Source organism: Spinacia oleracea, chromosome 4 (assembly GCF_020520425.1).
Source record: "Spinacia oleracea cultivar Varoflay chromosome 4, BTI_SOV_V1, whole genome shotgun sequence".
Taxonomy (NCBI): domain Eukaryota; kingdom Viridiplantae; phylum Streptophyta; class Magnoliopsida; order Caryophyllales; family Amaranthaceae; genus Spinacia; species Spinacia oleracea.
In genome coordinates, this window is record NC_079490.1 from 132,619,127 (window position 1) to 132,635,369 (window position 16,243).

Sequence of the window (16,243 nt, forward strand, 5' to 3'; positions counted from 1 at the left end):
TTCATGTAAACTTCCTCTTCAAGATCAGCATGTAAAAAGGCATTGTGCACATCCATTTGATGGAGATGCCAGTTTTTAGAAGCAGCTATAGCAAGAAAAGCACGAACAGTGGTCATTTTAGCAACTGGGGCAAATGTTTCATTATAATCAATACCTTCTTTTTTATGATTGCCCAGAACGACCAATCTAGATTTGAGACGTTCAATATCACCACTGGAGTAAAATTTGGTTCTGTAGACCCATTGACTGCCCAAAGCACGTTTTCCTGGAGGAAGTTCCTCTAGAGTCCAAGTCCCATTATCTTCCAAGGCTCGGATTTCTTCCTGCATAGATTTTTTCCATCCCTCAACCTTCATTGCCTCTCGGAAAGACTTTGGATCTTTTCCAAAAATAATAGCTACCAAAAACTTACGATAATTTACAGAAAAATTGTCACAATTAATATAATGTGCCATAGGGTAAGGAGTACCTGAGGAGTGATGTGGAGACGGAGAAGAGGAAGATGGACTTTCAGCAATTATTGTGTGTGTAACATAATCACGTAACCATACAGGTGGAGCCTTGTCCCTTAGGCCCCGACCCAAATCAGAAGATGGAGCTTCAACAATAGTTGGCGGGCTGGGTATAGCAGGAGTATGGGGCTGCTGAGAAGTGTCCTGGGTCGCGTCTGAAGGTGTTTGAGCCGCGTCTGAGGGTGTTTGGGCTTCGGGTGGGAAAGTGTTTTGGGCTGCGTGAGAATTAGTTGGGGTGTAGGCTGGGAAGGGATCCAGTAATGAATCATGTGAGGTGGATCCAGTAGCAGCAAGTGGTTCATGTTGTTGTTGGGAGATGGGCTTGTGAGGATTGGGCTCAATTAAATCATTAGGCACATGGGTAAGGGGATTGGGCTCAACAGACGCATTATATGAAAAATCAAAATCAACATTGTCTTCATGAATACGTACAAGGCACAATTGTTTTCGGCACTATGTTGACGTCTTCCGAATCAACAAACGGGAATATTTCCTCAAAGAATTTCACATCCCGAGACACTAAAAATTCCTTTTTATCTAGATCGTAAACCAACCAACCTTTCTTGCCAAATGGATACCCCACAAAGATACATTTTCTACTCCGACTTTCAAACTTATCTCCTTTGGTTTTTTGATTGTGAGCAAAACATAGACATCCAAAGGTATGTATAGTATCGTATGTAGGCGGGACACCAAACAAAATTTCATATGGTGTTTTATTATTTAATAATGGTGAGGGAGTTCTATTAATTAAATGTGCGGAAGCGAGAACACACTCCCCCCAAAAATAAATAGGTAACTTTGCTTGAAATCTCAACGCCCGGGCAACATTTAGAATGTGTTTATGTTTTCTCTCAAGCCGCCCATTTTGTTGTGGAGTTCCAACACATGAAGAAAAAAATAGAATGTCAGTAGCGGAAAAATAATCACGCAAACAATTAAATTCCGTGCCATTATCACTTTGTACAATTTTGATTATTTTAGAAAATTGGCGATCAATCATGGCAATAAAATTCATAAAAACACGGAAAAATTATGTTTTGTCATCCAACAAATATACCCAAACGGCTCTAGAAAAGTCATCAACTATAGTCAAAAAATAACGTGCCCCACAAGAAGAAGCATGTCTATATGATCCCCACAAATCACAATGAATTTTCTCAAAAATACGACTAGCTTTATTATCACTAATAGGAAATTTGTCTCTAGGATGCTTAGCACGAAAACAAACTTCACAAGCTTTATTTAAATTACCCTTAAGGTCAATAGTGGGAGCAAGTAACTTTACTATTTTTTCTGAAGGATGCCCCATCCTTTTGTGCCACAACTCCAATGTCGATGTTGCTCCATTTACCGAAACATGTTGCACCGAGTCAGCTTCTCGAAAGTAGTAAAGTCCATCTCGTCTAACTCCCGTTCCAATCACCTCCCCCGTTTGGTCCTGTATAGCACACATAGAAGAATTAAATTTGACAATACCCTGCAAATCATCGTTTAATTGAGAAACCGAAAGTAAATTGCAACTGAATTGAGGAACATAAAGAACATTTTTGAGAACAATGTTTTCAGATAATCGAACCGATCCCCCTTGTATTGCGTTCTCCGTTTTTCCATTGGGGAGTGAGACAGGACAATCATAAATATCCGAAATATCAAACAATAAAGTTTTACCACCCGTGACATGATTTGTGGCTCCGGTGTCAATTATCCAAAAATTTGTATTAAACATACCATTAAGTCGATGGTTTGGAGCAGATGTGTTGCCAAATAGGCCTGCTATGGCCTTCCACTGATCAGGTGTAAATAAAGATTGGGCTTGATCCAAAGATGATTGCTGGCCCATTGTGTTAGGCGTGACTGAAGTGTGGACAACATTGGTAGTTGGTGCAGTACTTTTACGGATTGGGCCGCGATTACCAGGCCCAGAGTCTCTGCTGCTCCCACGAGCTGACCTGCTACCACGCCCACGGTTTGGGCCGAATGTTTTTAAATGATCAGGCCCATTCTCTGGGTAGCCCACAACTTCATAGCAATTGTCACTTGCATGACTAGATTTTTTGCAATGGATACAAGGATTTAAAACCCAACAAGATGAAATATTATGGCCTTGTTTTTTACAATTCGTGCAAAAAGGCGGTGTTTCTTCATCGCTTGCCATTGAAAAAAAAACGAAATTATTGAAACCTTGCTCTTGATACCATGTAAAATATTATTGAGATGATTGAAGCTAGTATCTTATTGACGTGGGCAATGCCCATATTTATACTATGGAGATTAAGACTCCTAATACAACTACAAACAGGCATAGGAATCCAACCAAACTCTACGTAAACCTTTGTCCAAGACAAACTCTATTATTAGGCATATTATTTTGACTGAAATACTAAGACATGATAAATATATCCTTAACCGAGAACCGCATAGAGGAGAAGATCTGATAGTGTATAACCTCCCAATCATACAACAAATTCTTTGCAAATTAACAAAATGGAATTCCGTCATTCATGTGAACTAGCAACGATTATAAAATGCTGCACCTCTTTGACCAAAGATGGACAACTTTTTTTACACTTGAAGTAAAAGTCCTTATGCACCCCTCACTTCTCACTGAAATAATCAAATTCAAATCCAAATCCAAATCCAAATCCAAATCCAAATAGGAATCAAGGCACAAAAAAAAATTATAAAGCACAAAGCCCAGCCCAATTTTAACTCCAAATTCCCTCAAAAAACCAAGTCATTGGAAGAGAGCAGCATAGAGAAGTTGGTTCCAAGTATCGGGCAATCCAGGCAAACACCAATGACTACAGTCTTTACCGTGGCCACCATATTTAGAAGGGTGACCATCTTTTCTATATTGAGACAGCGTTGTTATATCAAGCCAATACACTGGTTTCCGTATTCGGCTCATCACTTTCTCCACAACTGCCCATTCTTGTGGTGTCCCTGCCGGATATCTTGTGGCGAAGAATGGCTCCGTCTCGCTCGAGCACGATTTTGATGGTTCATCCCAATCACTTCCACTGCATATATCACTTGTCATCATAATTATTTCCAACAAATTATATCATTATGAATTTGTTACTTTGGTTAACAAAGGGATTTTAAAAGATAATCCTAATCATTAAAGAATATCACCATAGAGACTTTGTTGATTTGTTAATGATGTGATTTACCTACTATTTGGTGACATACTAGTTTGTAACCCAAATTTTAGTAATCCATTTGTCCCACAACAAATACACTATAAATATAATAGACATTTTCGGTGACATAGTTACGAAATATTAAGATTTGATTGCAGAACTCAAATGTTACCTATTATTTGAATGCACAACTATGTAATCATATATTTATACTTTATGATTCAATTATATAATAAAAAAGTATAAGAAAAAGGTTGGAGAATATAATGGTGGAAATGGAAGAAATTTGTGAAAAGAACTTACAAATCATGTGAAGGAGAAACGCCAACGAAGAAGACTTTTGTCTTAGAAGGGTTTACATTGAGGTCAACCCATCTAGCCCAAGTTGTTAGGCCTTTATAGAATGCAATCCAACGATTCATATCTCTGTATAACTTGTTCCCCACTTGGATATAGTCCCACCTGCGCCATATATTACTGTTAGAGAAAGTAGAACATTGAATAAAAATGGATTGAAGTGAAGTGAAGTGAGTTTGTAATAATGTTAATGGAGAGGGTGAAGATGAAGGAGCAACATACGGCTGAGCACGGCCAGTGTGAGTCCACCAATGCCATGAATTGAAGATGAGCATATCCATTTCTTTCCACGCATTACCACTGATAGAATCAAGCTTCAATACTCGTCCAACTTTCTCTCTCACTATATCAACTAAAAATGGTGTCCGATATAACATTATGGTCACTCCAAATTCCTGTCAATTAAAATTCCATTAATGTCAACTAAACAATATAATCAAATTCCTAACAACTACATACCTAAATAGCTAAATAGTTTTCCATAAAATATTACTCCTTATAAGATCGTATTCCCCATAATCCCATGAATATCAAACAAAACACTAAAATTACACCTATTAATAAGAAATGTACGTGCATTACACATTGTAGTGTTTCTTCAACATTAAATTCGATAATGACTCCCTCCGTCCCATTTTTATAGTCTTGTTTCTATTTTGGGTGTCTCAATATTATAGTCTTATTTCTAATTTTTTACCAATAAATTTTCCCACTTTCCCATGTATTCCCTCCGTCTCATTTTTATAGTCTCGTTTGATTATTTTCACGGGTTCTAAGAAAAGTTGAATATAGTACAATAAAAGTGGAATATAGTACATTAGTAATTTATTTGTTTGGGAAAGGGAAATAATATAGTACATTGAAAAATAAAATATGGTATATGGGGAATTGTAATACAATACATGTTTTTATTTTGTTGTGTTTTCAATACATTTTTAATTACTCCGTAATATAGTACATGAGAAAATGAGAAATTTAATGGCCAAATATAGAAAAAAGACTATAAATAAAAATGGGACGGAGTGAGTAATAGATTGATTTAAAAGGCATTTAAAACACAACAAAATAAAAACATGTACCAAAAAATGGGACAAAGGGAATACTATACTACAATGTCATATGTACGGAGTACTATATTACCCATTTCCATACAACTCGTATTACGACCCTGTTTGGCAATTAGCGGTTAGCTGTAGCGGATTGGAATAGCAGTTTTGACTAGCTGATTAGATTAGATGTTTTGACTAGCTTATTGAATTAGAAGTTTTTATAAAAGTGTTTGGTAAATAGCTGTTAGCAGTAAGTTGTTTGCGCATACAAATTACAAATACGGACATGACGTATTCTATTGTTTAATTTTAAATTACTAATTGTTAAAATGATACTCCAATGATATATTTAATCATGTATTATGGTATACTTGTGTGTGTATATACTATCATGAAAATAATTAAACAACATTTTGCAAAAACAATTTGTAAATATATTTGTGCAAATAAATAAGTCAATATTAGTATTTTACTAATATCTAATTAATAAATTACGAGATCAATTTTTATAGTTTGTAGATTAATTTGCATTGAAGTTCTTTTATGAATTAATCTGATTCACCATTACTATGTTTAAAACATTTTTTTTTCTATTTATAATGTTATAACAACTAACGACATAAAAGAAATTGTAATAAAATTGTCTATTCAAACAAATAAACCAAATACTTAAGAAATACGATGTCGATGTGTAGACCTTTTACTTACCATCAAACTATGAGTAATATCATTTTGGACCGTTGTTATCTCGTTATTACTCAAACGACATGTCTCGTGCAAAGAATTACGCAACATTCACTTCTATCTACTAAATCACATCTTAAATTGAAAAACAAAAAATTATAGAATAGCTTTTTTTTTAAAGAGAAAAAAACTAACTAAATCAAGGACAAAAATAGAAGAAGATTAAAAAGATGAGCAAATTAAACAAGAATTAAATGCAGAATTAAAATAAAAGAAAAAAAGAAAAAAAAGGCCAAAGAGCTGGAAAAAAAGGAAAAAAAAAGAGAGAAAACTAAAATAAATCAAAGGATGAGCAAAAACAATGGAAAATAAAAACAGAAGAGAAATAATAAAAATAAAAATAAAATAAAGAGAGAAAAAACCAAGAAGAAATTAAAGAACAGTAGGAATTAAATTAAACAAGAACAAAAAATGGGAAAGAAAAAAACAATTACAAAAATGGACATAAATAATCCCAACTTCCACACATCTTCTAAAAATAATCCCAACTAGAATAATCCAAACTTTAGGGGTTACCGTCTCAAAATAATCCGAAGTCTTTTTTTCTTGTCATTACTAATCCATTTTGGGTCTATTGTACACTAAGTTGCACGGATACGGGTACGGGAACGGGTACCGGGACGGGTACGGGGACGGAAAACGGCAAACTCAAAATTGCAAAAAACGGGTACGGCATGGATTCGGCAAAAAAATTAAAAAAAAAAAAAAAAAAACAACTCTGAATAAACAAAATAAAAAGAAATAAAGAAAAATAAATAAAGAAATGTATCATGTACTATTCTTGATAAAGACAAAACAATGCTGGCATGCTTCCCCAAAAAAAATTTAAAAAAGACTTTATTAACAGCTGTCCATGAAAAATAAATAAAGGAAAACAGTAATAAATAAAAGAAAAATAAAAGTAGTAAAGTTTTTTTTTTTTTGAATAGGCCTTGAAATCAACTCCTTATTCACGTCGTCTTCTTCGTCTTCTTCACACCAGACTTCTGAATCTTATCTTCCACCGCCATTGTTAAAATTTAAAGCCGTCTTCTTTCTTAATCAACCGGTGACGAGGGGGTGCAACGGCCGGCGAGCCGGTGACGAGGGCTTGCAACGGCCGGCGAGATCGCGAGATCTTGACTGCTGGTTTGTTGGGTACGTCCATTCCTATTCAAATACGTACCATACCGTACCCAACTTTACCTAAACCGTACCCAGAAGCTACCCGCGTACCCGCCGGTTTGGATTCGCCATGGGTACGTATCCTGGGCGTACCCGTACCGTATCCGTACCCGGTACGGGAAACGGTACCCAGGAGCCGTACCCAGGCTTCATAGATTGTACATAGGTAAATTGATAGTTTGGATTATTTTGAGAAGGTAACCCCTAAAGTTTGGATTATTCTAAAATAATCTAAAGTTGAGATTATTTTGAGAAGATGAGTGAAAGGTGGGATTATTTATGTCAAATTTTCCTTACAAGAAACTAGCCTTCGGTCTACTATGGGGTGAGAGTGAGAGTGCAATTTGAGAGGTAAGTGTGAGTGAATGGAAAGGCAGAGGATAAAATTGTAATTTTAGACATCCAGTGCTATCCTCTAACTCAAAAAGGTTTTCCAAGCAACTTTTTTGGAATTAGCGGATTCATCTCAATCCTCTATACCAATCCGCTAACTACCAAACACATACATTAGGGGATTAAGGCCTTGTTCTCTTCAATTCATAGGACCTTATTTTCAGGTCCTATAAGTTCAGTTAAGTTCGAAGAAGGTCCTATAAGTTCTTATAAGTTCCAATAAGGTCCTATAAGTTCCAATAAAGTCCAATAAGGTCCTATAAGTTCCAATAAGTTCCAATAAAGTCGTATAAGTTTCTATACGTTCTTAAATAAAACATGTAATATTATGATTTGCGTTGTTATATTAAAATACAATTATATTAAAATTCTTTGTGATCACTAATTGAAGTTAATAATTATCGATTATTTGTAAGTATTAATTAATATATTATTATTAATTATTATCAATATAATTTTAAGGGAAAAACTTATTTTTAAATATTATGTGTACATCACAAATCAATTGACGATCTTTTTGGGGATACATACAACAAATAACATGTACGTAGTAGTAATCACAATGTTTTGCAACACCGCCTGTAAATATTTAGTGGTAACATATTTTGTTTCTTAATAATAATGATACTTATATATCTTATCAATTGATTGCTTCAATCATCATAGTATAAATGTTGGATAATTATTTTCAATATTCTAATGGTTAAAAGTTTAGTAATAATCTAATAAACTTTAAATAAAGTCTAATAAGGTTTAATAAGATCTTATAAGGTCCTATAAGGTCCAATAAGGTCATATAAATTTCAGTAAGATCCTATAAGTTTCAATAAGGTCCGATAAGATCGTATAAGTTTCTATAAGGTCGTATAAGTTCCTATAAGTTCTAATAAGTTCCTATAAGTTAAATAAGGTTCTATAAGTTCAGATAAGTTCAAGCCTTATAAATTGAAGAGAACACACCCTAAGTTGGTCAAACCTCTAATTTGGTTCAATCCTCTAATTTTTTCTCAATCCTCTAACAACCAAACACACCCTATTTTCCTCTTTTCAGTGTAATATACTTTCTCCGTTCCGGTAATATCGCACCATGGTTGACTTTTACTACTCTAACCATTACTTTGACTCTTAATATCTCAAATCGTGTGCAAATAAATATTATAAAAAATTAATATTTAGAAAATATATATCGATATGAATCTAACATGACCACACATGACTAAAATTTCCTTATGTACAAATACCAAAAAATCGCCAAAGTCGTAGTGTGAATAGTGTAAAAAACAAATGATTCAATATTTCCGGAATAGAGGAAGTATTCAACTTTTTTAAAACCTATAAAAATGATCAAACAAGACTATAAAAATAGGACAGAGGAAGTAGTATTTAGTTTACATTAGCTTGCATAGTACATAAAATGAGAGTACATAGGACATTTATATGATATGACTATGATGACAAGTAATTGCATTACCTTGCATCCATTTTGCTGGCTTCCTATTGAACGTTAACTTTCTTGTTTTTCTATTTTGACTACTTTCATGTTATTTTTCGATTTTGATTTTTGCCCAAGTACGCTTCCTTCTTTTACTAATTTTAATGTATTTTTTTATGTAAACAGATTAGATTCCATTGTCTAATCTTTCTGGGCCCACCTAATAATCTACCCAATCTCAGGTCACAGAATTTTCTTACGACTCATGAACCAGGGAGTTGCAATTCAATCTACATTAGTATTACAAAGGATGACCATGATATCCTTAATTAAGACCATATGAGCAAAGTTATCTAGAACAAGGAAAAGTGCAACACTACTTGTCCTCCATTCGTCAAGGCATTCTAATTAGCTAAGGTTATAATCTTAAAAGTCAATCACATATTCACAATCTCCCAAGTCTAACAACTGGACAACCGTGATTGCCTGTAATAAGACGACATAAAACTTGTTCCATTGTCATAATTAACCAGCAAAACAACCATTCATGTTTCAATAATTTAGCTTGTTTTGTTTCCTTTTTCTCCTACCATGATGTAGACTAAACAAAACTAATAAAATGATGAATTTTTATTAAAAAGAAGTCATTCTTTAGTGCTAAAAGGATGGGCTACACTTTTTTTTTTTTTATTAACACCCGGTTCACCCTTAAGGCTAATCCGGATTCGGGGCGAGTTCTGGGTGGATAGGTTTCAGTTCCCTCTTAGTTGTTGTTGCGGAGGATCGAACACAGGTTCTCCCTACCAATTTCAGCCTCAATCACCACTGAAGCAACAGTCAATTGGTAGGATGGGCTATACTGACATTCTAAAATTTAAACTTGTCTTATTCAAGTTGTTGGACTTATATCTAAACAATTTTTTAATTAGAAACCAATCAAATTAAAAGAGTCGTCGCCTGACTTGAATATAACTCAAACTAAAATGGTAGGAAGCATACTCTAACTACTCCCTCCGTTTCTTTTTGTTGTATCCGTTTCCATTTTAAGCGTTTCATATTGTTGTATCCATTTAGAATCTATTCTATTTTTGGACATACATTTTATCCTAAAATACTCTTACATTTCTATCTAATTACCAAAATACCTAAAGATTCTACCCATATTCCCACCTAATTTTCCCCACCCATAATATTTAATTCTTTTCCCTTCCCCATATACCCACTCTCTCACCTTCTTTATCACTCATCATTATCACTCTTCTCTCTTACCTTATTTCTTTCTTATTTTCTTACTCCTTTATTTATTAGAATCTCTTACACCCAATCATTTCTCTTACACCCAATCATTACACTTATACCCATACAAACCAATATTCCAATTTTCTTAAAAATCACACCAGATTCCAAATGGATACATCAAAAAGAAATGGAGGGAGTAGTAACTACCCGTATAGTTGGTTATATCCAACGTTAAGATAGTGAAATTGAAGACTACAATAGACTAAAACATACTCCTTATGGTGGAGGGGTAGACCATATTGGGCTCCAGAAATGAGAATGAGTCTCATTCAAGTATGGCGATCAATACAAATAATGGGTGTACGCTTGGTGGGTTATTAAGTTGAGAATAATCAACAGCTAAATGAGTGGTCATTTATTTGACACAAATTTAGTCGTGCAGGATGCCAAGAACTGTACAGTTTAGTTGGGATTTTACACGTGATTGTCTTCATATTTTCCGTGATTTTTGTGTAATTTTTAAATCAATAATGTATAAACTGACCTATGTATAGTGGACCACTGAGTAAATAGTCAAGCATCCAATCTCTAAATAATTATTGGATCTATCTTTGGTCATCAATCTCACATTTTTTTCCATTTTTCTTCATTACAAATTTACATCTAGTTTAATTTTACGGCATATTTATAAGAAAAAAAATTATCACTAAAAAAAATAAATATTTTTTACTTATAGCGGAGTATCTTTCAAGTATTTTAGAGTACAGTATTAATTATATACTCCCTCCGTACTTTTTTAAGAGATACACTTGACCGGGCACGGGTATTAAGAAGAATACAAACTTTTAGGAAAGACCGTCTAACGGTTAGACCACTTTTTGTCACCTAATGAAACTGGTTAGTTAAGCACTGAACGAATTAGTTAAACAATGAAACTGATTAGTTAAGCAATTAGATCAATTAGTTAAGATTTTATGAGTTTTAGTCAATAATAAGTTTGTTAAAAAATAATAACTATTCGACTCATAAATTTAACTATTTATCTTTATACCTTAACTATTTTGTTATTCAATTAGTTACGATTTTATTACTTTTAGTTATGCTTTACACAAGTTTAGTTAATACCAAAAAAGTGGTCTAACCGTTAGATGGTCTTACACAAAAGCTTTTGTAAGAAGAATAATTGAATGAAATAAAATAATAAAGCAAGTAGGGTTCGATATATATTTTTATAATTAAACATGTGGGGACCATGTCATTTTGGTGGGTGGGGGGTGGGGTGGGTTTATGAAATTATTTGTTTAATAGGATGGTGGGTAATAGGGTATATTAGATATACTCCCTCCGTTTCATTTTGTTTGTTACGTTTGGACTTTTGCACGTTTATTAACGTATAATAGAGATTCTTTTTCTTTTTTATTAAAAAAATTAACCTAAATAAAACCTCAATCCACTAATCACTACAACAACCAATAAAATTGTTTTATTTATCAAAATGAACCAATAATGAAAAAGCACAAAGATTGTTAACTTAACATACTTGGAAAATGGTAAATAAATTTAATGAGTTGAAAAAGTTGACCAATTAAAATTAAAAGTGGGCACAAAAAATAACACTATAATAAGTTTATAAATAGAAAGATTCTGACTAGTGGTTCTAGTCTTTTGTCAACATAAAGAATAATAGTTTTAGAGAGAAGGGCTCTACCCTCTCTCTAGAAAACCCTAGCCTTCTTTCTAGCAAAACTCCCTAAAGGCAACATCATCACAACCAGCCGCCCACTTTTAAGCTTTTACAATGGATCTAAGTCCATTCTTAAGAAAATCCTTCCTCCTGAGTCACGATTCAAGCAAACATTCAAATTCACCCCTTCTCATAAGTACTTGTTTATGTGAGGTGTTGTCAATTAGAAGCGTCTACTATTAGCCAACTCTAGTGACGTTTCTCCGGCAATATTAGCTCCGTTCAAGTCTTGTCGATCCGCCCAAGAATTTGTCCCCAGCCGGACTTTTTCTCTTTAGATATTTTAGTTTGTTTCTCAATTATTGGAGACTTTACAGATCGATCCACTTGCTTGATACCTTCGAGCTTTGGATTTCTTAATTATCTCTACAGTTGTTTGGTAAATTCATCTCCCAAAATCATGGAGTTGATCCATCAAGATAATTGGCGGACAAGTAATTAATACTTCACTCAACTCTGCTTAGGATCGTGGAGTTTCTAAGTTACTTTGTGTATTTGTAATTACCTCATTTTTTAGTTTTTTGTAGTTTTTAGTGTACTTTCTTTGTTAGCTGTGCAGTTAGTTTTTTTTTTTTTTTTTTAAATTTATTTTTTTAGTGTAAATGTAGTGTCGGGCTTCGGGTTTGTATTCTTCCGGAGGATGGAGCGTCATCATATACCGTTCGGCTAATCGTGTATCTTTGAAGTCTATTCACCAAGTTTTCTTGGAACTGGGGCTGGGGTAGTACGAGGCTAGAGCGTAGTTTCATTGTACGCTCGATTTTACAAGAAGTATGTTATCAGTTCGAAGTCATTGTAATTCACCCATTCGAAAGGATGGTGTCAGGTAGTCCGCCTGGGTTTTCTTTCCTTATCAAAAAAAAAAAATAAAAAAAAAAATAGAAAGATTCTTCCATGTAATAAACAAAATGAAACACCCTAAAAGGAATACGTAACAAACAAAAAGAAACGGATAGAGTATTATTTAATTAGATGGTGGAGTTGATAAGTTACTAAAAATAGCAAGGGTATCTCTTAAATAAATACGGCTGGAAAAGGCAAGTATATTTCTTAAATAAATACGGAGGGAGTATCTAAGTGTAATGAAGAAGTTGTGCATAACAAAATCATAGAAAAATCAGACAAGAAGATCATGTTATTTGAAGTTACGGGAAAAGGTCGAAAGCAAACTGATGTGGTAGTGTGCCAGTGTGGTAACATGTGACTATGTGACTATGTAAATGTGACTGATTATCAACATCCTAAATACTAAAAGTCTAAAATATAATTGAGCTTATTGATGATGCATTTAGATATTTCCCCTCAAATGTGAAATTTGTTAATAATCCAAAATTCGTTGGCAAGAAAAATTAATCCACCTTTTTGTGTGGTAAATGTACAAGTTTGAAAGGAAAAGGTCACCCAGAAAAACGTGGAGGGGAAACCTCATTAATAGAATAGTAGAATTCTATAAAAGTATATACCCTTAAAAGACAAGCATCGCAGGCCCCCAACTCCACTACTCTAGGAAAAATATGCACCTTCATAGTCCCCTCGTTCTTTCCCGCCAAGCACATAACACACCAAGAAAAATTAACAAAATGATAAAGTTAATTAAAAAAATATTTGCGTAAAGTACGGCAACATCGAGTTTATGTTAGACTTTTCATTATTCCCCTGTTCTTTAGTCTTGCTTTTTCTTGTTCTACTACGAAGAGTTTCCACCATTTTCGTCGAGTAGACTAATATCTCGTGAGAGTTTATATGGGTACTTTGATTGGCAGCATCTCTACCAGTTGAGATTTTATCCATACTCATGGTTCGAATCCGAGACCTTAATTAAGAAACAAGAGACCCTTAAGTCATTAACCACTCATGTCAAGCTCAATTAGTAGTTCAGTCTTGCTTTTGGTAGAAAATTAAACTCAAATATTTGTTTTTGGTATAAAATTGAGTTTAATTTATTTTAACTTGTTATACTCCCTCGTTCTTAATTAATTTGTCACATTTTGACTTAAAAAAACTTATAAAAAATGGTCAAATAAATTAAGTAAAATGAGACATAATCCTCCGTATTTATTTAAGTTATACACTTGGTCGGGCACGGGTATTAAAAAGAAAAATTGAATTAAATAAAGTAATAAAACAAGTGGGGTTTGGTAGATATTTTAATAAATAAAACAAGTTGGTACCATGCCATTTTAAGGGGTGGGGGGTGGGGGTGGGGTGTAAATAGATTATTTAATTAGATGGTGGGTTGATAAATTACTAAAAATAATAAGTGTATCTCTTAAATAAATACGGTCGAAAAAGATAAATGTATCCCTTAAATAAACACAGAGAGAATATGAAGTAGTTTTAAACAGAATTAGTCGGGACCTTTGCCTTACTTTAATTTATTGTAGTTGTCGTCTTGTGGAGCAGTTCCATGCTCAATGTTGTTAGCCTTTACTATGCATTTCTTAGTAGATTGCTAATATTGCAAGTGGTTTTTTCCGGAAGTTATTAAGGGGACTTGAGAATTCGTGCAGTCAATTTCTCCTTATAAATCAATTCCTACCTAATACTATGTGGAACCTTACCAAAAAAAAAACTATGTGGAACAAATGAAATAACAGTTGATAACTTGAAATGCTAACGGTTTCCTTAATTAATGGGTAAATGTACAAATTACTAAATTAGACTAGAACTAAATATAGTTAAGGGAAATAGGAAGAGATAAGGCATAGGGAACTTCTAGATTCAATCATGCTGGTGTAACATAAACAGATAATATCATAAAATGTCAACAAATCAAATGCCTAGGATTTAAAGTTATGCATACTTTGTCTCAAAAGGTAAAAAAGGAGAGTAACAAAATAAAACGTTTAACCAATGTACACATGCATATAAGCCTACATTATATATAACATGATGAAATCATCATCCTCCTATAAAGATTCGTCTAAGTCTCTAACACCCAAAGCAAGCACTAGTAAGTATATATAACCAGAACAATCTTTTACAACTTTTGAAAATGGAGGATTTCAAAAGCCGAAATGGAAAAATAAATTTAAAAATTAAAATAAAATTACTTTGTAATAAATTTTAATCCAAAAAGAATTGTTTGATTACACACTTATACTGTTATGTCACACCATGTACACAATAATTACATAGTATATTACGATCCTACGAGAACTACTCCGTATAACTTATCAATTTCCGTATACCATATTTCTAGTAAATTTGGTGTAAATAAGCATATGAATCTCAACAACAAGAAAAATTCCAACAAACTAAAATACTACTGAGTACCGAGTACGTACTCCGTAATAAATAAGTTTGGTCCCCTCTATAATAGTCTAACAGTCGTTAACCATAACGCGAATAATAAAAAAAAAAAAATATTATTACGAGTATTAGGGACAATCGAAAAGGTAAAATTAAAGGAAGAGTCGAGACTAGAGTGAGTATACCTGAAAAGTTAGGGAACGTAGAGCGCCTCCCCTAATGTATGAAGTTTTAGTATTGGGAACCCAAGAATGAATCATACAAGCCAACGATTCAAACTGATTTAAACTCAGTGAGTCACCAACAAACATTATTTTCTTTCCCCTCCATTTCCTTAAAAAATACAGTCCATTAAACCTGCATACATAAAACAAATCTCGACTACATTATTGCCCGTTGTTACCAACTAAATTTGAGAAAGATATATAAATTATATACCTTGGTAAATTACAACCAAAGGGCTGCCACCTATACTTCTGGAACAATTTATCAGGTCTACTTTGACAATTGAATTCAAGGTCTATAAAAGGACAGTTTAAAGAATCATATAGTGGGTATTTCGAATCGAACACCCATTTCCCTTGAAAATTGTTGCATTTTCCTCCATTTGAAGCTGCTAATTCGGGATTTGTTGCAGAAATTGTATAATTATTCGCTAACTTACAGAAGTTTTCTGCTTTATTTTGTGGAAGTTGTAATGTTAGAAGAAACAGAGAGGGTAAAAACAGGATATTTAACACAGTAGTACCCATGTTGGATGTTGGATGTTGGGTGTTGGATGTTGGATCTTATGCTCAAATAAACGTTTGTTTGCTTTTATAGAGAGGTGAGAAAGGGAATTTCAACGGAGGAGATAGATGAAATATGTTGATTGGTGAACTAGAGAGTGAAAGAGTGATGAGTCATTTACTCTGTATACCTTTACATTTAGGTGGGGCTTTGGTCAATGATATATTTCATACTAGACCTGAGCGATTATATTCCGGCCCAGGGGCTTGGCAATATAAATGGGGACCCTGTGCGATTTTATATAATTGGGGCCTTTTTTATATTGACCGCAATACTTAAATATATTTCATGTTTTAAATTACAATTCCGACATAATATATACGTATTTAACCAACATATTCACTTAAAGGGAAAATATTTTCTCGCATATTTTGATACAAACTCATCAACGAAAACTTTCAACTTCAATTTCTTTCAAAATG

At 33.6% G+C, this 16,243-nt stretch overlaps 1 protein-coding gene across 1 annotated transcript; it reads right to left on the reverse strand.

Annotated features, from left to right (window-relative positions):
• Positions 1–2,933: 2,933 nt before the first annotated feature.
• Positions 2,934–15,949, reverse strand: LOC110794935 (protein trichome birefringence-like 39). Its single transcript, XM_021999897.2, has 5 exons — positions 15,471–15,949; positions 15,218–15,389; positions 4,238–4,410; positions 3,962–4,120; positions 2,934–3,535 (listed from the first exon to the last, which is right to left on the reverse strand). The coding sequence occupies exons 1-5, from the start codon at positions 15,782–15,784 to the stop codon at positions 3,250–3,252; spliced, it is 1,104 nt and encodes a 367-aa protein (XP_021855589.2). The 5' UTR covers positions 15,785–15,949; the 3' UTR covers positions 2,934–3,249.
• Between the last annotated feature and the right edge of the window lie 294 nt (positions 15,950–16,243).

Bases quoted from the DNA above. Each gene is read 5' to 3' on its own strand.
- LOC110794935 (XM_021999897.2), bottom strand. From the start codon at position 15,784: ATGGGTACTACTGTGTTAAATATCCTGTTTTTACCCTCTCTGTTTCTT. The intron at 4,411-15,217 runs GTATACTCACTC...TTTAATTGACAG, and splicing joins TACGTTCCCTAACTTTTCAG to GAATTTGGAGTGACCATAAT. The intron at 4,121-4,237 runs GTATGTTGCTCC...TATATGGCGCAG, and splicing joins CACACTGGCCGTGCTCAGCC to GTGGGACTATATCCAAGTGG.